The following is a 26,804-nucleotide window of genomic DNA, read 5'->3' as shown; positions in this document are numbered from 1 at the left end:
TACGACTGCATATCATGATTGAATCTCATGAACATTTCTCACACAAGTGAACATAAATGAGGTAGATGAGTTTGGTGAATTGTCAGATACAAAATTCTCATTCCTATGCCTACTTCAGGTTTAAATCCGAATACAAATTCAGATGTGAATAACTGGAGCACTTGATCAATACAGATTTATATACAAGTAGTATTGTTTTGTTATAGTCCCTATTTACTGGGTATTACATGCTAACCATAGCTTTAGTAAGTACATGCTGTCACACACCAGGCACCAAAAAGCCCACAGGGCTCCCCATAGCAGCTATAATTCATCTGTGATTACACTTTCTATTGTACAACAGTAGCATATTGTATATCATGTTATTCGTCCAGCATATGCCTTTACATTTGAAGTGATTTCTGTCAAACTAAAGAAGAAAAATTAGTGCACAGTGGGCTTGTTTATGAGAATGTGGTAAAAAAACTCCACAAATGTTTATTTTAGCTCTAACCATGTTTCCTACTGCCACATAATCAATCAAAGTGACCAGTCACATGTACTTCCACATGTCAGACGAATAAGTCAGTTATGGACCTTTATTACATCTGGTAAGTTTTCTGAATGTCACAATTCTACTTAAATATGAAATAGGACAAAAAAAAAAAAAGACAAATTGTAAGGAAAAAAAAATCCTATAATGCATTGAATTTCCTTTAGAGTGTTTTCATTGTCAAAATGTATTTTTTTAAATGATTTCTTTTTAATACAAAAAAAAAATGTAAACATGTTTTTCAGAAGTGGAAAAAATCAATCTTTTGTGTTAAATGAAATGTTTTAAAATTGGTTAAATGAAGTTGTGACTGTCCGAGACAATGTTCAGCATTAATTATGATTGTGAATACAAACATCTGACTCCCTAGGTTAACTATAGTTTTCTATATTTAGAAGGAGTGAGAGATAGAGAGGAAGAGGAAGAGAGAGAGAGAGAGTGAGAGTGTGGTGTTGGTGGTGGGGTGGGTGGGGGTTAAGTCATGTGTTGTTCAGTATAAATCACTTTCTGATCTAATTTTTTCCCCTACGAAAACAAATTCCACTGGAAATATTACATAGTGGGAAATTACAAGCAGCTCTATAGTCATATTTTCAGTTTGGCATTACGGCTTATCGTTTCTTGGACCAAGATCTTGTTATAGGTTTAAACCATAAATTCTCAGCAAAATAATGAAGTAACAAAAATGCCTGCTGCTACAATTTATTTCAGTTTCCTTTGTTTGTGGTCGTCATAAACACTTGTACACGTTTTTTTTTCATGGCTTAGGTTTAACTCACCATTCCAAATTAACCACACCTTGATGTTTAAATCTCATTGAGAGATTGTACATTCATAACATTTACAATGCTCTGGTTTCCACCTGATACAAATAAAATAATCCTTTGTCTTTTGTAATCAATACTTAATTCCACTCGTTTATTTTTTAAACAGAAAAAATAATCTAGTTTGTGACATGATACTTTTCGAGATCTCACCCGAGACATATAACAAAAACAAACAGAACAATTCCTTATAGATATCTGCTGTACCTCACAGACTGCTGTGCTAGTCCTCAGGGACAAGGTGTCTATGTGAAAAATGTCTCAGCTCATTCAGCTGTACAAACAGACACAAGCTTGTATTTGCAGGTTGGATGCTGATCTGGGCTCCGAAACTCCCTCCATGTGTGTTAGCCTTTGTTACGCTAAGCAAAATTGATCCACATACCAAACTGGACTATTTTGTATATATGGCCCTTGTTTTCCCTGTTTCCTTCAGCTCGGCAGTAGCTTTTTATGACTTCAACTCGGAACGTGTTTTGTTATATGTGGTTGAGGTTTGTGCTGGAGCTAGCGATTTGTCATGCCATTAAAAAGATTCAAGTGTCTGTAAGCTTCCACTGACTCACTGTCTGAGTGACTACATTTTATGGGGCATAATTATTTAGTTTCAGTTTGACTGGTCCATTTTAAAAATGGGATTCCAGTTGAAAATTCACATCAAAAACATTGCAAACCGACTGCCTTTTATGGTTGCCAATCCTTCACATTTATACAATTGCAAACACAAGCCTGCACATAGTATTAACATTGTTGAGTTTCTGTATTAAAAATGTAAGATGTGCTGCACAGGCTGCTGACTTCCATCTTTGTTTAAAACAGCTGGAATGCTTTTGTCTTGCAGTTAAGCCTTAATTTATGTCTTGGACAGAGTGTAAAACACAAGCAATACAGAAGGTGAAGTTTCTATTGCCTTGTAAAAAAACATGGTGGGAAATTCTAGCATTGTCCAAACAGCATGTCTCCAAAATCATTTTATGTAGTAGATATACAGTATTAGAACATCAAATTTCTCTTATCTGTTCCAGGGGTTCCAGATGAAATTTTCTTATCATGAAATTTCTTACAAGGTTTTAGTCTCGAATATCACATAGAGGATCTGATAAAGTACAGTATAGCTCAATATAGGTATTTCCATTTAAAAAAAGCAAGTTTCTTATTGCAGCTTTAAATAAAGGAGTCATACAGTAAGTATTTATGCACATTTTAATGTGCTTTGAAAATAAGAGCAAATTGTCCAAAGTAAGTAGCAAGGAGTAGCACAAACCTGGCCGGAGCAAAAAACAAACACACCTCCATATTTCATGGAGTCGTATAATATTTCCATTCCAAATAACCATATGTGAAGCACAAATCTAAAGGCGATTGCTTTTAAACCTCACTTGTTTATTTATTTAATACACTTTTAGACCTTTTAAAATGTCTCTAATTTTGTATTATGTCCATAAAATTGAGTCATATAGACCAGGGATTCTTACATGTCTTGCAGCCAGAAAAGTGCAACTGTAAAACATATTTTACTGGCCCTCTCTGTCGAGATTTATTTCTTGAATATTATTTAAATGTGTACACTACTATTTGGTTATTTATTCAAGCCATACATCTTTTTATTAGAAATCTTTCCAGTAGCAGACTAAATGTAAGTCGAAATTATTTATGGACCTACTTGTTTTTGAGTTGTTTTGGTTTGGTTTAAATAATTTGACAGAGTGAAAAATAAAGGAACTCAATACTAAATATAACAATTTGATAAAAGTGGCTTGTGATTTCTAGCACTGTAACAAAAACAAAAAACTTCACACATCCCCAGGCTGTGCTTTACGGGCCCCTGATGTAGACTATACAAAGGTTCTGGCCAAGATCATACAATTGTTGAACAAACAACATCAATTAAATGTAATTACATATATGAGAATCTGTTTAAGTTAAGACCACTTTCAAGTACCATGATTATGCTTTTTGAATTAAAAAATAACAAGAAAAACTGCACCTCAATTTATTAAAATAAAATGCTAAAAAAAAAAAAAACACCTTGGTTTAGTTCTTTGCATATGTGCTCTTAATTTACATGTTGTTAAGTATGGAGAAGATGTATATATTTATGCTGGGGCATTGTGCATTATGGGATATAAATACATACACTCCATACTGTTGTATATTCAAACACACTTCCTGATGCATGCACAGGACACCTGAGCTGTTTAGCTCCCTCTAGTGTAATTAACTTTAATTGTTCCTTTGATTGTTTTTTTTCTTCCCTTTTTTTTTTGGGGGGGGGGGGGGGTTGTATGGTGGAGGGGGGTGTTACTACTTGAAGCTAAGGTGCTGAATTTTTTGTTGACTACAGGGTAATGAATGTCTTGATGAGGTCGTGAATAAGATGAATATAAGAACTTCAATAACATGCACCAGCTGGATTTTAAAGTAGCATTTCCCAATTCTCATTTACAATAAACAACAAGTACCATCTGTATTTTATTCAATTGCTTATACAGCAATTGTATTTAAAAAATGCCAAGAGTTAATTATCAGAGTATAAAATAGGTTTGATCCAAACTTCAATAACTAAATAAGAAATAAGCCAATAAATAATGTCAGAAGGGATGATGGAAAGCTCAGGTATAAATAAAAGCTCTCCGGCTAAATAAATATTTAATATATCAGTGGACACATTTTAACAAAAGCCCTATTATTTGAGTAGTTGGATTATGTTCAGAAGGGAACAATGAAATGTATTTTACAGTAATTGGGGTCTCTGGCTGAAAAAGTTTGAGAATCCCCTAGTCTGTAGGATTCGTATAAATCTCTGACTTATTTACAGATCAATCCTTATACTCTTTACATGCCAAGTTGGCATTCAATGTAATTCAATAAAACATTATACATTTTGGGTTTTAACTTTTATTTTGGGTATATTATTTTCATATCATTTTTAAAAAAGGTTCTGTGTATAGGCCAAATTGTAATAAATTACAAATGCTGATAAAGTACTACAGAATAGGATTACCATTAATGCTCCCAAGTGGCATTTACCTTATTGTCAGTACATCATTAGATCAGCAGTTTGAATCAGAACACAGACATCTGTAGCCGGGAGCAAAGGGAGTAAATTTGGCTTTCTGCTTTGCTTGGGAGTGATGGCAACAACTGCTATTTCTTACATAGTTTAAGACATAAAATGCTTTTCTTCATATGCAGCTGAGGTCATTGGTAATAATAATGTCAAAGAAATACACAGGAGTTTGTGCAAAAACTATGTGGTTTAATAGTGTCAAAAAGTCATGGTTGCTGTTTATCCGTAGTTTGTTTCTTTCTTTCAATCAATCTCTTTCCTTCTGCAGTTTAGCATACATGTTGTCATTAAATGTTCCTATATTCCTAATAGTTTTAGGAAAAATGCACTTTTTTTTTTTTTTTGTTACTTTGGTTAACAAGGCTTCTGTAGATTATCGCCTGTTTTGTTTTTAACAATTAGAACAGTTTGTCAATAACAATGTACCTGTAAAAGCAGCGGTTTTGTATTCCTTAAAAACTTTGTTTTTTAACCCAAGATGAGGAACCCACCTCATGGTACTCTTCCAGAACTTGTTTCCTGTATCCCTTTTGTGTTTTGCATTGAAGGACTTAACAACAAAAGCAATTTATTCATTTGCAGAGGCAAATTCTAACCCCCTAATCTGAGGGTAATCACACTGATAAATACAGAGGTGAAAAGGATTTCCCAGCATAAGACTTGCACAACAAACTGTCCATCAATAAGTCCTATCACTGATTTTGCTTCAGCAAATCAAAGAGCATTTAAATTACCACTCATCACTATCACAAAAGCGTAAAAGGTCAGATAACGCTGTCTTTAAAGCCTGTCAGTGTAGGGTGCAGACAGTAGTTTGTCAGTAAACAGCTCATGTACAACAAAACTGTAAAAAAGCATTTGCACCAAAGCTGTATTTTGAACATATACAGAGACTAGATAAAGTCTATGTGCACTGCAGCTTGTACACACAGTTTGTAGTTCCTCAGTACAAAGCTTTTCTTGAACACCACTGTTATGATAGTCAGACAATCAGACACTGCATATACTTCATCTGAAAAACTACACTGAGAAATGAATGTGAGTTTAACTCTCTTGCATTATGCCAAAGTCTGTTTTACAGTGTCATGCAATGATTCAGCATCTAAACTGTCTACTGGTTCCTTTTTTTGCTCTTCTTGAATTAAATTCTCAGATCCGATCATCATCATTATCATGTATATTTTAATAATGGTCCTAATAGTCCCTATGGGTCTCCAGTAGGTAGGACTTGTGATCTACAAGTTGCCAGAAGTGTTCAATTAATGGTATACACTCGATTAGAGTTTTCCACACTTTTTCAATGAAGGGCCAAAAATCAAACTTGATTGAGAGCTGTGGGCCAGAAGTAAATGTTGTATTATTCCAAATTGTGTTATGTAAAAAAGTACAATTGCTATGGTTCCCCTAATTTCTGGTTTAATTATAATTATAAATAAATAATATCACTGTAATCTGTTTACAGTGGTGGTTTACAGGAGTGGTACAGTTTAGTGGAACATATAGTACAATGAAAACAGTGAAACAATCCCATTTAGAGAACAATAGAGTTCAATGCCTTGTAGAGTTTTTCAATTTATAAGCAATACTTGTAAAGCTGGTCTTTATTTCTTTGTACATTTTTCCCCAATTTGGCCTGCAACTGATTTGCTGAAAAAGTCATGACATTATGTAGGTGAGAGTCTGTTAGATCGCTTCTCAGTTCACATTTGATCAAGTTTGTCAGTCTGTAAGTCTGCTCATAGAGGTAGATACCTCCAAAGTGTTTGCTGCTTAAAAATATAACTTAGATGAATTTAACTATGCATTTCATATTTAATTTATTTGGTATTGCAGGCCCTAGTTTGGGCATCTCTGCACTAGATATTACATGCCAGTAAGGCAACATATCACAATAGAAACCCACATGGACCATTACCTTTTGCATTACAAACACAATTACAACCATTACAAAAATCTATGTAGGTTTCTAGTGCATTTTTTCATATTACAGAAATAAATCAAACTCGTGAATATTTGCTATTGTTTTTTTGGTGCATGATCTTCGCTTTACATATATTTCTTTTAAATACAAAATATATTATGTGCGTGTTTTTTATGTTAAAATTCCTACCTTTCTTCTAGTTCTTAGACATCGTAGACACTCCCACCTGCACAGGGCATATGTCTACTTGTACACTAGCGCACTACACAGAGCTCTAGAGTATCAGTAGGCCATTACTGCGCCACTCATACTGCTCAGTACGCTAGTATGCTGCAAGGGACGTAGTCAGGAAGCACATGATCGCTGCTGTTTACATGCAGCGCAATGCCACGACTCACCTAGACTAACAAAACTGCTGGCTTTTTTCACTTTGCCGGTTTGTTGGATTATATTAGTGACTCAGATTCACAGGATCTTCGTCAGTATGAGGGTTTAGCCAGCTCTGCTGTACTGTATACTCCGGACTGAGGATCTGCCTGGCTTTGCTTCACCAAGCGACCAAAAGCAGTGGCATAAAAGAAGAAAGGTAGAAGAGAGCTGATCACATTACAGCTGTTTTATTGCCACTTTTTTTTGGATTGAAAATCCCAGTTGTCGGTTGGCTAAGGTGAATTAGCTCGCATGCTAGCTATCCTTTGGTCAGGTTCCAAGCAGCAAGTTCATGTGGACTGAGTAGGAAGTGAGCAGTTAGCTAGCTGGCTAACTGACAAGGCAGCTTGTGACTGCTGTGGGTCTGTTACTTGTGCTGTACATTCCTGTAAATATGTCCCCGTTCTGCTAGAGGACAAATGTAGTCACTGTTAGAAGTTAAATTGCCGGCTGTCATTATTTATTTGTCTTGTGTTTTTGGGGTGGAAACCCAATGTTCCTTCTATATGTGACTTTATATGCATTTATACACACAATCTATAGGCTTTAATATTATATATAATTTAGTAATCATGTTAATAGAAGGTTCTTAGAGGTATGATAAGAAAAGTCTGTGTGTGTGTGTGTGTGTGTGTGTGTGTGTGTGTGTGTGTGTGTGTGTGTGTGTGTTTGTTGAAAGGCCAGCAGGATTCCCAGATGTATAGCTAGATGATCTCCATTGCATGGCCATGGGGGTTATCGAGGAGAGCGATGTGGAGCGTAAGTACACTCATGTTCATACCATCAAATGACATTTTTTAACTCTCCACCTCTGTAACGGTCTCCGAGCTGCTCCACCTTTTTGATCTTGACCCACCAATGCACCTTTATCTCTCTACGATACTATATGTCATTCTGTTTAAACAGCTATAGAAAAAACCCGAGCCGGGAAAGTGTTTTAACCCAAACTGACACAGGAGCAATTTCAGAAGGGTTTGTTATGAAGTGCTGCTTCGACCAACATCGACACAACCTGCATAAAGACGACCAAAATATGCACCGAAAAACAGATGGATATAAATAGATATTTGCACTTTTGCATATTATAAAGATGATATTTATAGGGGTACTACCAGGATTACTATTACACTAATTGTGCTATATGATGCCAGGACTACAATATAGCACACCATAGAACACAGGTCATGATTGTCCTCTGCTTTTTGGCTGAATTTGTGGTTTTGTTCACTGGTAACTTGCCTACATTAATAATAGATATAATACAATTATTGGGCTCTATACACCTGATGGGTATACAGCTCATCCAATTATAGCAACACAGTTGATTACATTGTACTGTAACCAGTGTAACTAATAACACTGTATAGCGACCAATAAGTTCCATGCTGTATCATCTTAGCTTTACATTGTAAGTAAAAAAAAAAGGCATGTCCTTAAAGTGATTGTAATCCTGCTGTGTCAGATTGCTGGATTCACAAGTGAAAGTGCAGTCAAGTCAAGGCTTAGACAATAATCTGTATCTGAGACTCGTAGAATCCAGATTGAAGCATTTCCCTTCATCTTTCTGCTGATAATTTCATGTACTTCACAAAGCAGTTAGGTGTAAGGTTTAATGGGGAAATTATTGTGCAATCCTAGTGTATTGAGTCATTTGGTTTTTTTGGAAGTCTTTCTGTAAATAAGCCAAAGTAGTACCATTGTCTTGTGATTTTGCATCAGCATACGATGATGTAATTCTCAACAACGGTTATCAAATTAATAATTAATTACGTAATATTTAAATCGATTTTAAAGATTCAGTGCATTTTTATACTTTAAAATGCCCTAGTTTCAGCCTCCACATGTTTAACTTTGTTTTAAGCAGCGTGTTCTCTCAGCAGCAGTTGGCCCTTGCTGTAATCACTGTAATCCACCTAGTGTGATTGAACACCCACATTAGTTAACACTGTCTGCTAGTGAAGGGAGTAGGAGGAAATGTTTCCCTGTTAGTGTGCCAAACTCTGAAAGAAGCAGTACCTGCTTTTTTTTCTTCACAGTCACTATGAGAAAACATGTTAATGGCTGCCTGATGGTCACATGCCTTATTGTCATGAAACTTGAACAGGAACTGTCCATTAAAATTGTGACCTTAATCAGTAAAAAGCAATAATGTTTCCTCTAAGCACAACAGTCATATGCATTTCTACATGTCAGCTCGTGACGGTCCGGGTTTAGTAATGCTTGCTAAAGATTTATTTCAACACGAATTTTAGCCAATTAAAAAAAAAACGAAAAACAAAAAACTAGACAGTGGGTAACCTGGGTATGGTTTACGTGTTTTACAGAGGCTGAATAAAAAGTGGGTGATATTTTTTATAATAATGGATCTCATGGGAAATCTGTTTTGATGAATAAGCTTTGATTTGTTTTGGTGTGTTTGTGTGTGTAATCAGAGGTGACCCTCGCTCTACTGGATGCAGCTAATGATAAGGATGTGGGTGTACAAGAGCAGGTTCGAAAGTCTATCCTTACACTGGGGAACCAGCAGCCAGATAAAGTGCTGTCCATGTGCCAGGACTACCTGCTTAAACACTCCAAGGTCAGGCAATGATGATGATGTTGACTTTGTGTGTTCCAGGAAACTTATCAATAGGACTGCTGCTATCGATTATTTTAGTAATCTAATATTCTAAAGATTTTTCCATCGAATAATTGATTAATCGGATAAGAAGTACTTTTTTTTTATTATTATTAAAGAGCAATACTAAATAAGAGGGAGAAAATAAGACGAGTTTTAGAATTTAAAAAAAAAAAATGTATTGCTGAAATTGCATACAAGAATATCGGTGAAAACTAAACCCACATAGTGCATTTAATATAATATAGTACAGTGGGTTTAAAAAGTCCCCCCGTGGTGGCCGCGTACAGTAAGTTATGGGGAACAATTCGTTTAATGGAACTCATGATTATTCTCACTCATGTATTTATTTATTAAATCTCACAGTATCGTGATGTGGTTTTCTTGTCTCCCGAAAAGTTTTCCACACTAATCAGTGTATTTATATACACGTCTACAGCCGAGGGACTTTTTGAATGCACTGTATATAAATAAAACATATAAAAATCTAAATCGAATTGCTTTAAAAATGAAACCCACACTGTACATTGTTTCCTTTTTTAGTTTGAAATTATCCCAAACTTTTGATCCCAAACCGTTTTTTCATGTTGCAGCATCGTTTGTGTTACCTGTCCAGAGCGCTCCAGATTTTAGTGGCCGGTGCATCAGTAATAATGGTGTTTGGGAAACACAGTGATTCGTTTTTAGTTAAATAAACTAAATGAAGCATCGAAGCAAATTAATTCGCCCCGATGAATTTATGTACGCTAATTGAATTACTCAAATTACTTGAGGAATCGTTACAGTTCTACTTATCAAACCTATGTCAGCGGCACTATCATGTATATTTGTTATATGTGCTCGTCTATATACTTCATCAAAATGGGAACATGCTGTGGTATTTTAATCTTAAATAAGCACCTGCCACCCCAAAATTTACGTTTATCCCTGCCAAGCATTTAAACTATGTTTGAGAGACTTTTTTTCTTATTCAGAAATGTTTGGCAGTGGCATATAGGAAATGCACATCGAATAAAGACTGTTTAAAATAGCATTCTACACAAAAGCTGACAGTTCTGCAGTAAACCATTTTAATAAATGTATCATTTCCTTCCCGAATGTGCTTCAGCATGTGATCGCTTTGATACCAAGGAGAGAAAAAAATGTTGTGACATGTTGTGTTTTAAAGAAGATTTACCAGAAAGTCTTAATGAATCATATAGAGTTAGATGAAAATTATTGCTTAAAAGGTGAGAGTTTAAAATTCTTTATTTTTAGTGCAGTAACATACTATATTTTCCGGACAATATATGCCGCTACTTTTTTCCTACGCTTTGAACCCCGCGGCTTAAACAATGAAGCGGCTAATTTATGGATTTTTCCTGGGTTTTTCCCGGGTCACAAGCTTCAAGACAAAAAAACTGAGCCCCATAACATTAGACCAATGAAATTGCAGAACGGGTTCAGGTGAACCAATGAAACTCTTTATATTAAATCAGATGCGCTCCCACTGAATCGGGCCGCACCACATTAGAAATATGAATGAGGTTCCTCTGACGTTTGACCTGCCGCTCACTCGGACTGTCTACAGGAAATGTGAATCATTCGTCACGCTGAAAACAACCGGGCATGAAAAAACACTTCACCTGTGTTCTGAGCTGCACGGCTTCGGGAGAAAAAATTCACCGATGGTGATTTTTAAACGCACGACGATGCCAAAAGATAAACTCCAGAGAGAAATTGTTGTGAAAGGAAGGAGGAAGACAGTGAACAATGACTTTCTTGGTAGGCTACTGTTTAGATACAAGCCGTGTAACAGGCACTGTCTTTCATTAAATCCTGTGTAAAGTTCATTAGTTTCAGTGTATATTATAGACCGGTGCGGCTTATTTATGTTCAAAATAAAAAAATAAAAATTTAAATTCAGAGGGTGCGGCTTGTATTTGGGTGCGCTTAATAGTCCGGGAATTACGGGTAAACAGCAATACAATACAATTTCCCTCTTTTAAATGTAAAATATGTACATAATACAAACAAACTACTAACAAAACAACAAATAAAATGTAATCAAATAACAATAATTACCTGTGGGAGGGCATATATATTCTTTATAATTCAACTGCAAAATAAAAGTTGTGTATTGTAGGTTCTCAGTATATAGTAGGGGCTTTAGAAAAAATCATACCAATTTCCAATATTTAATAGGAGAGAAGTGAATTTGGGGAAATTTGCAAACACAGTTGCCTTACATATTCAACCCATTTAGACAAGGATTTAATAAACACATTTTTCTGAATGCGTAGAAATAAAGTATTCTTTTCCATTATATAGATGTCATTTACAATATCCAGACAGAAAAGTTGTGAGATTGTGGTAAAAATGTTTGTGGGTAATTAGGACCGCATGAAGTATACGATTTATTAAACTTTTCCTTGTTTGCATATGTATTGTTAATGCGCTTATTTATTGCTTTTGCTTATCTAGATTCTCTACAAGAATCTGCTTAACCTTAACTGTGTGTTTCTTGTTCAGCTGGTGGCAGGGCACAGAGTGGTGGTTCTGCAGACTATAGAGCTGGTGGTAAAAAGCAAGATTGAGGACATCAGTTACCCTAAAATAAAGACCACCATTTCACTGGCCTCAGATGAAATGACCAGATTTAAGGTAATAGTTCATCAATTTACCAAAAGAAGAATAAGAACAAGTGACTACAATATTTAATAAGTTCAAAATGATTTTTTACTTTTTCTGCAGGAAGTTGTCCATGACTGGCAGCAAACGGCTAGTAACATTTTGGTTGCGGTAGGGAACAAGTATATCAATGAAATCATGGAGGACATCCTCTGCAAATTCCAGCCAGGGGTCCTGCCTCATTACTTTGTCGTCCAAACATTAGCCAGTCTCTCCGACTCCAATGGTAGATATTTTGGCCTGAATCCATTAACAGTAACACGGTTGTTTTCACCTGTTTTAACTCTATGCATGTTTGCATTGTAACTCCATACGAAGCATTTAAACACATGTGCTGTGATGGATTTGTATTATTTGACAGATTGGCACATTATATCCATGGGGCCTTGAATGTTAAATAAAATGTTTACTGTCTTTTTCAGCTGATTCAATGCCTTTTTTAACTCCAGCTTTAGAATACCTTAGCTAGTATTTTCCAGGGTTTATTTGATTTTACTGTCACTTTCCTACTCAATGAATATTCAGTTTGAACTCCGTCTGCTTGCAGTTTATGGCATGGTGCCGTTCCTCAGTGCTATCTTGGGTACCATGTTGCCAATGTTAGGACTGGCCAAGCAAGACAACATGAAATGGGTCTTCTCATCAGGTAAGATTACAGTTAACAGATTGCAGGAAAATGAAGCCATTTCTAGCATTATAATGAACAGTAGATTAGATGTAAACAAGAGAGCAAAAACTATAGATAGCTATATCAATTTATTCATCTTCTGTACTTGCTTAATCTTCTCAGCATCGTAGTGACTCCAAAAACTGTCCTCGGAAATCTAGGTGTTAGTAAGAAATATTTCCTAATTTTTTTTATATGGGATGCTAATTAGATGTTAAGCGTCATACATATGAAATGTCTAGAGCAGAGGTCACCAACCTTTTTGAAACTGAGAGCTACTTCTTGGGTACCGATTAATGTGAAGGGCTACCAGCTTGATGCACACTTCTGAACTGACCTTTAATTATATGTTATTATTAATAATATAATTAATGATATTCATATATATCTAGTCATCTATATTTAAATATTGTCATTTTCAAATTCACACCAATGCAAGTGTGATTTAAAAAAAGAATAGTAACAAAAGAAATTAGATGCAGCTCACTGGTAAGTGGCACTATAGTGAGCTATTTTTAGAGAAGGCCTGCGGGCGACTCATGTGGTCCTTGCGGGCTAATATCTACCTCTAGAGCAGGGGTGTCTAATCTTTTCCACAAAGGGCCAGTATGGGTGCAGGTTTTCATTCCAACCAATCAATGGTCACACCTGATAGTCATTTGAACAGGTAGAATTTGGTGTGGATTTGCCTGGTTGGAATGGAAATCCTGCACCAACACTGGCCCTTTGTGGAAAAGATTGGACACTCCTGCTGATATTGTGCCGCGTTTTTTTTTTATCAATCTGTTTTTTTCGTCCTTATTTTAGCAGTTGAAAGATCCACTGTGCTGCCATCCTCATTGAGTGTTCTTATTGCCTTTAGCTCTTTCACGCTTCAGCGAGAGCATTCTGGAGTACCTGGCAAACCTGGACAAAGCGCCGGACCCAACAGTTCGCAAGGACACTTTCTCCAGTGAAATCTATGCCGCCTATGACATCCTCTTCAACAGCTGGCTACAAACCAGAGACACCAAGGTGCAGTAAATTCGACAAAGCGTGAAACCAATTAGAACTAACTCAATTATACAGTCAAAAGAAGACTGTCTGAGAAGATGTTGGTGACTTAAGAGGGAAGCGGTTATTGAAATCTTATTTTTAAGATTAACTTTAAAATCAAAGCTGACCCCATTTGTAAATTTGGAACACTACCAGGAATTTAGAAATCCACTTTGCAATCTAACTAGAAGAATATGGCATTGAGGACAACTAACAAGAGGTTTCTCAAATATGATAAAGTGTTTTGGGTATTTGGAAATCGTGTAGAAATATACAGTTGTAAGAAACTCACTCGCATTTTTACTTAATCAGTCAGTGATGCATGTCTTTACTATGCATGGATTCATCTATAGCCATTTGAGACCTTTTAGTCAGTAGACTTTTTTAAGTAGTGCCCAAGGCTGTGCAATAAATCCCCAGTGAATGAGTCTGAAATATAAGCCAATGTTTGGGAAAACATGTTCTTTTCTTCATTGTAGGCTTTAGTCTTTCGATTGCAGCATTGGAAATCTATTTATTTATCTTTTCATTGATGAAGTATAAAATTCACCATGTATAATGCAATGCTTTGTTATACTGTTTATTAATAGAATTGATAAATCTTCAAGCTTTTTTTTTTCATTTTAGAGAATTCATTGGAATTCATTGTGTCTTTATACTTACGATATGCATGTCTAATCTGAACTTGCTGGGACATAATTATAATAACAATATACACCGTGTTCCAATTTATTATGCATATGCCATTTTTGTTTGGTTTTACACAATGGTCAGTATGTTTAAAGATTTAATTTTATCCCCTAACAATTATATTACAATGTGGATATTATTACATGTAAAAGAACTGACAATGTCAACAGCTTTATTAATTTTCGGGAAAAAAATAAATACAAAGTATGTTTCAAATAATTATGCAGAATGCACTTTAAAAACATTCAACAAGTCATAACTCAAAACTCAAATCTGTCATATATGGTGCATGGACAGAACTTTCATAGAAATAACATTTAAATTTACAACAAAAAGAATTATTCATATTACATTTATTATATTATCTAATATATATACTGTGTATTATATTACAAGTTACATGTTAATATATGAGCCCTTCTTTGACTTTAACAACTCTCATCCATTTAACTTGTAAGATTCCTGTATTTCATAAAAGGTTGCCAGTATTGACACCCATAGCTGTTGTTTGGAGCTGTACTTCCTCCCACTGTCATAGATCTTCCTTTTGTGGATACTTTACAGGTTCTCAATAAAATTGAGGTCAGGGGATGATAGTGGCCACACCATGGTTTTTTTTTTTTTTTTTTTTTCTATGCCCGTAACAACAGTGTGTGATTGTGCGTCATCCTCCATGAAAATCATTTTATTTCCCAAGTCACAATTTTTGTTTTTATACATGACAGAAAATGAACAATTAGGAACTTCACATATCTCACAGAGCTCATTTTGACACCGTCAGGGAATCTTATAGGGACCTTCCATCTCACTTCTCAATATTCCAGCCGAATCATCACTCCATGCTGACATCAGTCTTGTTAGAACAGGGTGGCCATCCACCAGCCATCCAGAATTTCTCCACCGGCACCATCCAGTGTAGAACGGCATTCATCAGTGAACAAAACAGATAGAAAAATTTGACCTTATCTATCTAACTATATATCTAACTGAGCCCACTGTAAATGCTTTGGTTAGGGGTGGCTGTTGTTTGGGACTGAGACAATGGGAATTCCTTGGGATTCCAGAGACACTAGCATCTTCAAAAAACATTTTGCTGCTTGACAGGCTTTTTAAAAAAAATCATTTTTCTTTTTAAATACCATACATTTTTCTGACAGAAATCTTTCTTACTAATCCTTTATCTGATCGAATTCTTCTGTTTTGTGGATCTCTGTTTACTTTCTGTGATATATCCATTGTTTTCGTGTCTTTTGCAGGACATTGCACTGTTTCACGCTTTTCATCTTCAGAAAGATCTTTCTTTCTCTCCGTATTGCATTAGAACTGTGACTTGCTTAATAATGTGGAACAACCTCAAGTAGGTTTCCTTCTTTAGCTAAAATCACCTGTCAAACTAATTAATGAAACTGAGACTGAGCCCAGTTATCTCATCATATATGAGAAAAAACAAACAAACAAATGCTTTCTTTGAAAAACTGAAACCCGGATGTTTATTTTATTAAAATGCTACTAAAATGTTACTTACATAATAATTTGGAACACAGTGTAATAATATATATATTTTTATTAAATAAAATAGCTGAAATTTTGATTGAAAAGAATTAATGGCTTCTGAGAAAGAAACTGCTCACTGTGTTGTTGGTAAATCAAGTGTCAAGTGTGAAGTATAGTAAGAGTGTGTGTGTGTGTGTGTGTGTGTGTGTGTGTGTGTGTGTGTGTGTGTGTGTGCGCATGCAATTATTTTGCAGTTGCGTCTAACTGTAGCTGAGGCTCTGGGGTTGATGAGTCACTTGATTGCTCATGACAAGTTGGAGGAGCAGCTTCCTAAACTTCTTCCTGCAATACTTAACTTGTACAAGAAAAACCCTGAGCACTACATCATCAGCAAGGTGCAGTTTTTTATGACTTCACTTACTTACTGTGACTTGACTCACTGGAGATGCAGTAGGGATGAACTGGAATGAAAATTCTGGGCCAAACCCAAAATTCAGGATGCACTTGGCCGAAAACCAAAACCGAAAATTGCTTATTTTTAATTATTTCTAAATACTTTTTTAAAATAATTAATTGTATTAATATAAGACTTTTAATCTTGTAAAATTGTATTAATCTATACTGAAAAATTATGAACCAATAAAATAATCACACTGAAAAAAAAAATAAAAAAAAATATTTTAGAACAAACTCAAATATCTTATTCTTCATTGAGTTTTTTTCAACATAATAAAATGTTACAATTATTGTGCAAAACAGCAGTAACACAAACTAGAACCAACCTCAACCTGTAAATAACAAATGTATCCACACGCTACACAAATGTAACGCTACACAAATCTTAATATAACTGCACATAGCAAATTGGACTGCTTTCTATTTTAATAACAGTGGCAGGTTTTTCTACAACAAAAACAGTGGCTCAGCTTTCTGACAGGAGAAACAGTTCCTTCTCTCATTGAGAACAAGAGATGCTGCACCGAATAATTATAAACTAAATTATAACTGAATAATTAAAAATTATCGCTTCTGCCGATGGGTAGTTCAGCAAGGAAACAGGTCCAGTTGTGATGTAGCGGTGACTACTGCTTTAAAATTCTACTTTATATTGATGACATTGATGACTATTGATAGACATGATTGCCCTTCCATAGGTAGCGCTGTGATAATGTCTAGAGCAAGCGTGTAATCTGAGCGCCAAACGTGGGGGGCGAGACGGCATATTTTTGGCTTGTGATTTTTTTTTTTTGCCCCCCACCCCTTTTTTTTTTTTTTTCTTCCGGCCAAAAATGTTCAGCGGTCAAAAATTTGGTGCATCCTTATCCAGTATGCTACATTGATTCAGCTCTTCATTGAGTTGTTAATGAAAATAAATGAGTAAACTATTACAAAATATTAAATAAGTGTAACCTTTATCAGTAAGGTATGTGTAATTTTGTATATGTATTTTTTGCTGTGTGTGTGTGTGTGTGTGTGTGTGTGTGTTATAGAGTCTTTGTCAGGTCCTGGAAGCCTCTGTGAATATGGGTAGCAGGGTGCTGGAGTCTCAGATGGACAACCTTCTAGTTGCTCTGCACCAACAGGTTGTGGAGGTTTTATTTCCTTTTCCTTATCGCTCCTGTGTGTGTGTGTCTCTCTCACTCTCTCTCTCTCTCTCGCCCCCCCCCCCCCCCCCCCCCTCTTTCTCTCCCCCCCCCCCCCCCCCCTCTTTCTCTCATTCGCTTGTGCAAGACACACATGGCTGTTTTGTAAGCAGTCCTTTCCTATATGCTGTTGCAACAGAACAGGTTTTGAACAGGCTTGGTTTGTTTAAATAACCCCACCCAGCTCACATGTACAAACCTGCCAATACTTAATGATTAAAAAAAAAAAAAACTAGAGACAAGTTTGTAATACTTGTTTAAATAATGCGACTACCTAATGGCTCAGTTTATCAATGCTTATTGATGCTTTGTATTTTGGCCACACAGTTTCAGGTTCATGTCTACTGAACTATTCACGTCGTTCCACCTCATTTAAGACACAAATAAATATTTATTCTGTTCAAGGCAGCAAATACTTGTCCAACCCTGTGTTCTGATGTGCTCTTTCAGGTCTGTTCACCTCTGGACTATAATAATCTTCCAACTGTGAAAAACCACAACGAAGTTCTGCGATGTTTCACCGTCCTTGGTAGGGATTTTTTTTTCCTGAACACTGGTTACTGGAAAATACCCGATTTAATTAATTGGTTTTATTTAGATCCAAAATTAGTGGATTTAAGTGAAGCATTGATTTCTACTGCATATAATGAGCAGTTTATTCCCCTTATGGACATCATTTGGACACAACATTGTTCAGTCTTTTGGTGTCTAACATGAATGTTATAGAATAATGAGTGTACAGTGTGTCTGCAGTCAGGTGACTGCTGGTGTAATGCAGTGGTTGGGGGGAAAAAGAGGATTAAATTCAAGTCGAGTTAATCTTCAGACGCCTCGGCTCCTTCCGTCGCTAAAATTACATTTCACAAGTAGATGTTCGCTGTATTGACACGGCTTTGCTAGTGCTTTTTATAGAGATTTTTCTGTGACTGTGTAATTCCTACTGGTTTATTCGAATCTGAAGTATACTAAGTAAGCCAAATAAATTTTAAATGCACAAGCAGCACATTTCTTGGCTGATAATTTATTAATTTATTTTTTATTAATATGATTTTTTCTGTCTTGGGTAATGTGAATATTGAAAGTAACCGCTGAAAGATGGGTGGGGATGGCTTTTGGATTTTAAGTTAGGAATTGTTACCGTTAGAATACTGTACTGTACGTCCAAGTCCTATTGTAATATTTAATTCTTTGTCTGTCTCTGACACAGCCAACACATTCCCAGACCGACTGATGGTGTTTGTCCTGCAGAGACTGGAAAACAATAATGAGAGAAACAGAATGGGCTCCCTGGCTTTACTCAGACACCTCATCAACTCAACAAGTGAGACTCTGTCGTCATCAAATATAACACTTATGTGATAGATTTAAGAGGCTCCTGATTCAACAAGTCAGCGTTATCTGATGGATCATGTGCTGGAGATGCTTCAGTTTTTATTTGCGTAAAAAAAAAAAAAGTTTCATATTTTATTAGTATTTTAGTAATCTATAAAATGTAAACTATGTGTGTTAATCATTTTTTGATTGGCTTTACTAAGAAAATATATTACATTGTTCTATTTTTTTATAGCTTCCATAATGGAAAATAAAAAGCTTTTTATTATTGCAAGTATGAGGCAGCCTCTAGTAGACCACAGCAACAAGGTGAGCTTTTCAATAATTGGTGGGTAATGTGCACTTCATGTGTCTACACATCATCTTGAGGGGAAAATATGGCAAAATGATTAAATTGGATAAAGCATCTTGATGTTTCAGTGGTGGACATGTCTGTTTATGTGCGCAGGTAAAAAAGAGAGTTGTGCAGGTCATCAGCGCCATGGCTCACCATGGCTACCTGGAGCTGGAAGGAGGAGACGTGCTTGTGCGGTTTATCGTTCAGCACTGTGCTCTGTCAGACAATTATCATGTACGTAGCTCTTTTAAGTTCGCTATTTTTTCCATTTTGTACCTTCGTGTGCACCAGGCTTTTCTGCAAAGAAAGGGATGTGTTGTGTAAATGATCTATATTAGAAAGTCTTTTTTACATCACAATAACCCCTAATTATGGTGCAGATAATACCATCCTATTTTTAGTTTTTTTTTTTTAAAACAAACATCTTAAATATAATATATCCTGAATAAAAATACTATTAATATTACAGAATCTCTTAAGTGAAAAGCCTAAATTTGTATCTTTTTAGTTGTTTTAAGATCTGTGCAGATCGAGGTTTATTTAATGAATTGGAAAGCACTCTTTAGTTCATGTATTCTATATAAACTATTAGAGAAGGTATTTTATAAATAGACAGCAGACTGCAGCAAACTGCTTGATATTAATATTGTTATTCTGTGGAAATGCTAATGATGACGGATTGCATTTGCAGCGTGGACAGCGTCCTGTAGATCCAGAGGAGGTGACAAACGAGGCACTGAGAAGCATGTGTGATAACACACTCCATCTCTTCACCACAACTGTGGGCCGCCTGACTGATGTGAGAGTGGCACAAAAATCACACACTGACATATGGCCAGGAGGATTGGAAGGACTGTAATACTGAAAATGCACATAGGTTTAGTTGTTGGTATCACTTTGGAATGTAAACACAAAGAGCGATTTTCTCTGAAGCGAGATTAGCATGATAACAAGTTCACTAAGCACTTCTGTATGAATTGCAGATCAGTGTTTTAGCCTGGTAAAAGACACTGTGATCTGTATGACACCACAAGGAAGGAGCGTCATGAACGTTTAACCGTAAACTGTAAACCTTCAGCCAGCATCAGCAGCCCCAACCCATAATAGCAGTGTCTGTGTGTGTTTGTTCTGGAAGAGGTCAGCTCTTTTCCTGTATAGCTCCCAACATTAACAGAGGACTGATGACGGAACTCTGTCATCACGCTGGCACTTTGAGAGTTTTAGTGTGCAGACAGAGCGGGCTATTTTTAGTGACTTTGTTTCTAGGTGCTTTATATAGGACACTGATCCTATTCTTTTGTTCTGGATTAGTAACATGTCACTTAAATCTACTCCAACTATTTGTCGTCAGTTAAGTTCCTTTCCTGAGCAGATTTCGTGCACTGTGTAAGTCAAGTTGGCAAGTCAGTTTGTGTGCTGTAGGTGCTGTGGCCGATGCTGCTGTGCTACCTGACCCCGAGTCAGTACTTCAATGCCACCACACCTCTCTGCAAGAGCCTTATCTTGCTGGCTAATAAGAAGCGATCGGCCCAGGAACCCAATTTCATCATCAACTTCAATGCGCCAGGTGAGGGACATAATCAAACTATGCACCATGCTTTTCATGCACACAAACACATACGTCATCAACAACATGCACATAAACCTAATCATGATGTCATCGATGAATGCGGCTCCAGACATTTTTAAGTGCAGAGGGCTTTTCCACTGGCTAAGCTATCCTGTGCCGGTTAAACCAGGCCATCACATAAACACACTCTGACGCTCACAGCTCTGGCCAGGTGCCTTTTTTTGCCTGCTTTTTTCCACTTCTTTTTGGAAGCAACATTTCGCTTACAGACATTTTGTTTCTATTAACATTTGTTTGGCTGGCCAGTGCTGTCTGGTTCTAATTAGTCAAACCAGAAGTCATATTTATCATGTGACTATAGGTCTGGAGTTCTGTGATGAAGGATAATTATTTTTCACAGCAGCAGAGATTAAACTGTGCTCTTATTGATTATTTAATTGTTAAATGCAGTTCTTTTTCATCGAGTGATGATTACTGTCTTATCCTTGTCTGTACTGCTGCTGATTCTGTCATCTATCTATCTATCTATCTATCTATCTATCTATCTATCTATCTATCTATCTATCTATCTATCTATCTATCTATCTATCTATCTATCTATCTATCTATCTATCTATCTATCTATCTATCTATCTATCTATCTAATATTATTATTATTATTTATTTTATTTATTTTATTTATTTTACTTATTTTGTCTCTATAGGTTCCAGTCTTCCTTCTCCATATATACTAATGATAAGGCTTTTGGTAAGTGACTGTACAACATCTTCAGAATTCTGTTTCTCCAGAATCATTGGTGCTCTTCATAATTTTAAACAATGTCTATGCTATTAATTTAATTAATTTAATAGTGTTTATATAACTGCTTATCGCCTGGGATTTTAGTTTACTAAAATAGACGATAAAGTCAGAATCAGTTTGAAGCCGTTCACTCAATCTGTCTTAACTAATCATTACTTAAGTGCCACAGTCCATTTCATCATGTGCATCCCTTTATGGCTACAATTTACTCTTGTAAATTTTACTCTACTCAACTTTTCTCTAGTAGCTCCTTCCGGTATGATAATGTATGACAATACAAAAATTATTTTAAACTTCTTTCATAAAACATGAAAATCACTTCAGTGTTCTTCAGTGACCTTCCCATTCACCAGATCTGAATCCAATAGACTGACTTTGGGACGTGATGGAACAGAAAATTCACAGAATGAAAGTGTAGCTGAAAGGTCTGAAAGAATTGTGCAATCTAATAACATCAGCAACTCCCAAAACCTTGAAGGAATGTTTCCAAAACCTTGTGTAATCTTTGCCATTAAGAATTGAGAGCAAAAGAAGGCTGTACTTTAAATTATTATGGTATTCCTAATAAAGTGCTCAATGATTATACATTACCCAGCAATAATTAAAATCTCACCTTTTTGCTGTGGTCTAGAAACTGTTAAATCTAAAAACATTTAATGGTGGTCATCCATGACCTTGTATTTGACCGACAGGGATATATAACATTTCTTTAGCAAATAATCTGCTTGAAGAACATTATAGAATCCACAAATTTAATAAGAAAAAAGTGAACCTGTTTAGAACCTGTTTCTTTAAAATAAAGGCACAGAACTTTGCTAGGACACATGACATTATGGACCATGGAGTGCCCTGAAGTAGCCATGAAAACCTGGCTGCATTTGCCAAAAAGCTACAACTGAGTTGTGGTTGGACAGTAATCCAAAGTGTGCAATTTTATGCAGAAGAGGTTCACTAACCACAGAATCATGCTTTCACTGAATTATCCCAATCCCTTTATAAAATCCCCTTAGAATACATTTCCTTTAATTCATCATTTCTTTCACATTATTTTTTTTTCTGAGTAACCACAATGATAATGTTGGCAAGCCTTTACCCATCTTGACAACATGCACCATTTTGTTGATTAATTAGTTTGCATCTAACGTTTTAATAATGAAGAAATAATTTGGCAGATGTATGTACAGTGTTTTTTATTAGACATCTGTCCGTCATTCCACTATTAATCATGTGTATTTTTAAAATAGAGCAAAACATGAATGTGAAAATGATTGTGTGATTGCTGTCCTAGGTGAATGCCTCCATGCCATTCTCGTATCGAGGTCACGGTGCTCCCTCACTGAGTCTTCTAAATGCCATCAGTCCAAACATTAACCCTAAAGTTGAAGCACTATGGGAGAGTGAGGTCCCAAGACTCCTTAGCTATCTGGAAGGTGAGTGTTCGAGTTTAACCTTCAGGCTGTGGCTGAAAGTGTCGGTATGAAACAATGCAAATTCAACAAATCTGCTCCAGTTTGGAACAGGCTAAGTTGGACTGCATAAGCTATAATACATATTATTTATGAGGCACACTACAATTTTTGTCCTATTCACAGTTAAACTATTATTTAGCATAATTTTTTTCCCCACAGAGGACTTATAAATTTAAACAGTATTCTCATAATGTCTGTTGAGGTGAGGCCTTAGCTAAAAGCACGCATTTCTCCGAAAACAAACAAATTCCTATGTGAATTTATATGACTGCCAGACATGTCAACAAGCGAGCCTGTGTCATTTTAATGAGGAAAATGTTACATTTCCTAACATTCTCATAAAAGTATATGGTTTAAATAACATTCTTTTTTTAATGCTTGGTGTAAGCCACATTTATTTTGCCACACCATCTCTAACGAGGTGTTCTCTTTCACAAAACTAATCGTACTTTTATGATTAGAATCCACACCAGATGCATTTAACAAAAAGAAATGGGAAGACAGCCTCGTTCAGGTAAGTAGCTCTGTGTGTTTAGAAAATTATATGAGTTTGCCTTTGTTTGCTTTCTGTTGAACTGCTTGTCTCTGGTATATTATGATGATTATTTTGCTGTCTTGGGAAAGTTCCTGTCTAAAACTCTGGTCACCATTGATGATGGCCAGTGGTGCTGTCAGCTGGCGGTTGAGGCAACCCAATATCTTCCAACCTATAACTCTTTAGAGGAGAAGGTCAGTTCTGCTAATGTTAATCTTCTTATTCTTGCTATACCTTGACGTTTATGCATTTGGAATGGGTTGTACAAAATCAAGCTTCAAATGAGACCTGTACAAATTGTAAATATGAACAAATTATTTCCAGCATCCTCTCAGTTTATTCATACTGATACCTATTACCCGTTCTAGAGCTTCCTGTATAAGTGCATCGGTGTGGCTCTGCAGCAGTCTTCCAATAAAGAGCTGGTGAGAAAACAGCTCCAGGAGATTCTGATCAGCACCCGCCATAACGACGCCACCGAGCGAGCGGTACGGCAAAGAAAACACATTACACACGCTGCTCTGTTTGCTTTTACCTCTTTTATCTGCCAGCATCTGTCTGGCCTCTCATACATCGTCTTAAGCACTCCAGATGCTGTAATCTCAGCCATAGGCTCGTCTGCTCACTTGTTTGACGTGACCTTTAGTGCAGTTTCCTGTTTGAGCATTCAATTAAAGGCACATGGTTTGAGTGTTTGTTTCACTCTATCAGGAATGCTCAGAGAAATGTGGTCTTGTGACAAGAATGTGTTTGAAGCTGGCTGCTAATTTGCAAAAGGAGAGGCCATGGCTAGGCTCAGTCCTGGTCAACAGTATGGCTTTTCTACAGAGATTTGATCAGAGAATGCAGCCCAGCAGTTCTAATTGCAGAATGGTGCATATTGATGATTGCACCGAACCACTGCTTGGAAATGGGATACTTATACAAGCATTTAAAATCTACTAATATGTAATAATGAGAATAACTGGGAGTGATTGGTTTCACAGGGAGTAGCGATGGCTGTAGGGCTCTGTGCCAGCAGTCATTTGGATGGCACTCTGGCCAAGCTTTACGAGTTTGGGAAATCTGATGCCTTCAAGAAAGCCTCTGGGATTTTCAGCTTGCTCAAAGTAGGTTCTGCTGGCTTGTCTGGTGAGAGGAAACCAAAATGTTTCAAACAAATCAATAAAGGGCTCACAGACATGTGCGGTTATAAATATTACTGCTCTCATTACTGCTAATGTTGTATTTTATGGATGTCTTGTCAAGCAGGATAAGAATGATGTGGATGTAGAGAAGATGAAGAGCACTTTGATTATGTGTTATGGCTACGTAGCCCTGAACGCTCCAGAGGACCAGCTTCTCATTCGTCTCGACAATGACATACTCTGCAACATCAGCAAGCTCTTTAACACCAAGGTAGGATTAACAGATGCTACACATTATGCTCGAATGGATCTTTTTTTTTTTTTTTTTTAAGTTTAACTCTGAAAAGCGCAACTCATTGACTGATATTCAAACTCCTACACACACAAACCCTATCCTTACCTAATCATACCCTGCCAGACACTTTATTACATAACGGAATTTAAAAATTTTTATTACTATTTAACTATTTATAAGTTATAAATATATTTAATCTAATCATGTTTATTATGTGAAAGGGCTCAAACGAGGTGTAAAATTACATAAAGATTTGCTTTAGATTTTTTTTTATTACAAAATTCAGTTTGATTTAAAGCATCCATTTTGTAACTAGACAGTTAAAAAAGCATGACTTGTTATTAAAATAAAAAAAAAAGTTAGTCAGACCACTGTACACCTCAGAGTCGTAATTCTTTCCTAAATGGAACAAAAAAACGTCTGTGGTTTCGTATTGTAGTTGAAAACCAGTGTCTGCTGGAGAAGCAGCCATGCTTAGCTTGGCACTCACCCTGAATGACCTAATGTCAATGAGATCCTGACTGAGGTATAGTCCTCTAAAAGGCCCATTTTTAAAAAGTTACGAAGAGCAATGATACACTTTATTCCTAAAATTTTTATTTGTTTGATTGAAAATGTTGTAGTAGTCATTGTGCTTAGAATCAGGCTCAGTGCTGATCTCCTTTCACAAACATCTTATCAGTAAAGTTCAGTTAAGGATTAAATGAAAAGGTATCTTTTCCAGTAGGAGAGCGGGTAACTCCGTGGTTATGATGATGTCTTGATCAAAAGGTCAAGTGCAACCAAATCCAATCACTACAGCAGCCGCCACTGCTGGACCTTAAGCAAGACCTTTAACCCTCTACTGTTCAGTAAATGAGAGAATTGTCTCTCTGGATGAAAGTCGCTGTGGGTGTCTGCTAAATTCAGTATATGTAAATGTTTTGTACATGATATAGTGACATGAAACATAGTTTTGTCCATGTGTGCTAGCTAGAAGCCATGACTACCCTGCTAACCAGATTCTCTTATTAATGTCACCTTTGGACAATTGATTTGGTTTATTAACATTGGACTATTGAAGAATTGAAGACCAGGAGAAAAACTTTTCTATTCTTGAATTTTACACCAAGTGGATAATTCTATTACTTGTTCCTATCATTGCCTTTTAATGAATGACCTGTCTATAAAAAAGGCATGTATATTTACAGCAGCCATAGAAATGAAAGCACTGAAGGAATTTCTCAGAAGATATTCCAGTTTGCACGTACCCTTTTTTGTCATTCCGATTAAAATCATTCAGATACAAAGATTCTGTGGATTGTTTTCGAGATGTTATCTAATCCGATATGGTGTTTGTGTGTGCCGGCGCTTTCAGTTAGAATAACTTTGTGACATGTGCACATTAGCCTATATCCTGTTTGACACCTTTTATTCCTGTCAACGTGGAGTTCCATTATTTCTTATGCGCGCTATTTTTATGTGAAGTTTTGCTCTTAATCGATCAACAGCATGAATTTGTATGCGTGCTACTGCTGGAAGGTATGAGGAAAAGACAGGTGCAGGAAGCTGAGATTTTTTGGTGGTTGTGCATCTCTAATTAGGATCTCAATATTACCCCTCCCTCCTCCGAAAAGCAGAAGCGTGTGGATAAGGGTCCGTAGTAAGGACTGGTTGGAGCAGGTGTATTGCTGGAATTTAGTGACCTGGAATAGAAACTAAACTTTCGCCTGAGTCGCCGGTCATTCACACGTTTGTGTGGACTG

General features: G+C 36.3%; 1 protein-coding gene across 3 annotated transcripts in view; it reads left to right on the top strand.

Moving 5' to 3' along the window:
- The first annotated feature begins 6,615 nt into the window (after positions 1 to 6,615).
- Positions 6,616 to 26,804, top strand: part of mroh1 (maestro heat-like repeat family member 1) — a 32,005-nt gene continuing 11,816 nt past the window's right edge. For 2 of the 3 annotated variants that reach the window (XM_083554639.1, XM_083554640.1), the window contains exons 1-22: positions 6,616 to 6,933; positions 7,456 to 7,535; positions 9,209 to 9,354; positions 11,905 to 12,036; positions 12,127 to 12,289; positions 12,611 to 12,709; positions 13,593 to 13,744; positions 16,204 to 16,344; positions 17,440 to 17,532; positions 18,043 to 18,121; positions 18,800 to 18,913; positions 19,160 to 19,233; positions 19,373 to 19,495; positions 19,953 to 20,060; positions 20,684 to 20,828; positions 21,536 to 21,579; positions 22,922 to 23,063; positions 23,564 to 23,616; positions 23,727 to 23,831; positions 24,006 to 24,125; positions 24,624 to 24,746; positions 24,889 to 25,035. In XM_083554639.1, coding sequence (XP_083410765.1) covers positions 7,499 to 7,535; positions 9,209 to 9,354; positions 11,905 to 12,036; positions 12,127 to 12,289; positions 12,611 to 12,709; positions 13,593 to 13,744; positions 16,204 to 16,344; positions 17,440 to 17,532; positions 18,043 to 18,121; positions 18,800 to 18,913; positions 19,160 to 19,233; positions 19,373 to 19,495; positions 19,953 to 20,060; positions 20,684 to 20,828; positions 21,536 to 21,579; positions 22,922 to 23,063; positions 23,564 to 23,616; positions 23,727 to 23,831; positions 24,006 to 24,125; positions 24,624 to 24,746; positions 24,889 to 25,035 — 2,340 coding nt within the window. In that variant the 5' untranslated portion in view covers positions 6,616 to 6,933; positions 7,456 to 7,498. The remainder of the gene's footprint in view (positions 6,934 to 7,455; positions 7,536 to 9,208; positions 9,355 to 11,904; positions 12,037 to 12,126; positions 12,290 to 12,610; positions 12,710 to 13,592; positions 13,745 to 16,203; positions 16,345 to 17,439; positions 17,533 to 18,042; positions 18,122 to 18,799; positions 18,914 to 19,159; positions 19,234 to 19,372; positions 19,496 to 19,952; positions 20,061 to 20,683; positions 20,829 to 21,535; positions 21,580 to 22,921; positions 23,064 to 23,563; positions 23,617 to 23,726; positions 23,832 to 24,005; positions 24,126 to 24,623; positions 24,747 to 24,888; positions 25,036 to 26,804) is intronic. The other variant, XM_083554638.1, reaches the window with a different exon arrangement.

The sequence above is a fragment of the Silurus aristotelis genome (genome assembly GCF_946808225.1).
Source record: "Silurus aristotelis genome assembly, chromosome: 1".
Classification (NCBI taxonomy): domain Eukaryota; kingdom Metazoa; phylum Chordata; class Actinopteri; order Siluriformes; family Siluridae; genus Silurus; species Silurus aristotelis.
The sequence above is the reverse complement of the archived record's forward strand: the minus strand, read 5'-3'. Positions and strand labels throughout refer to the sequence as shown.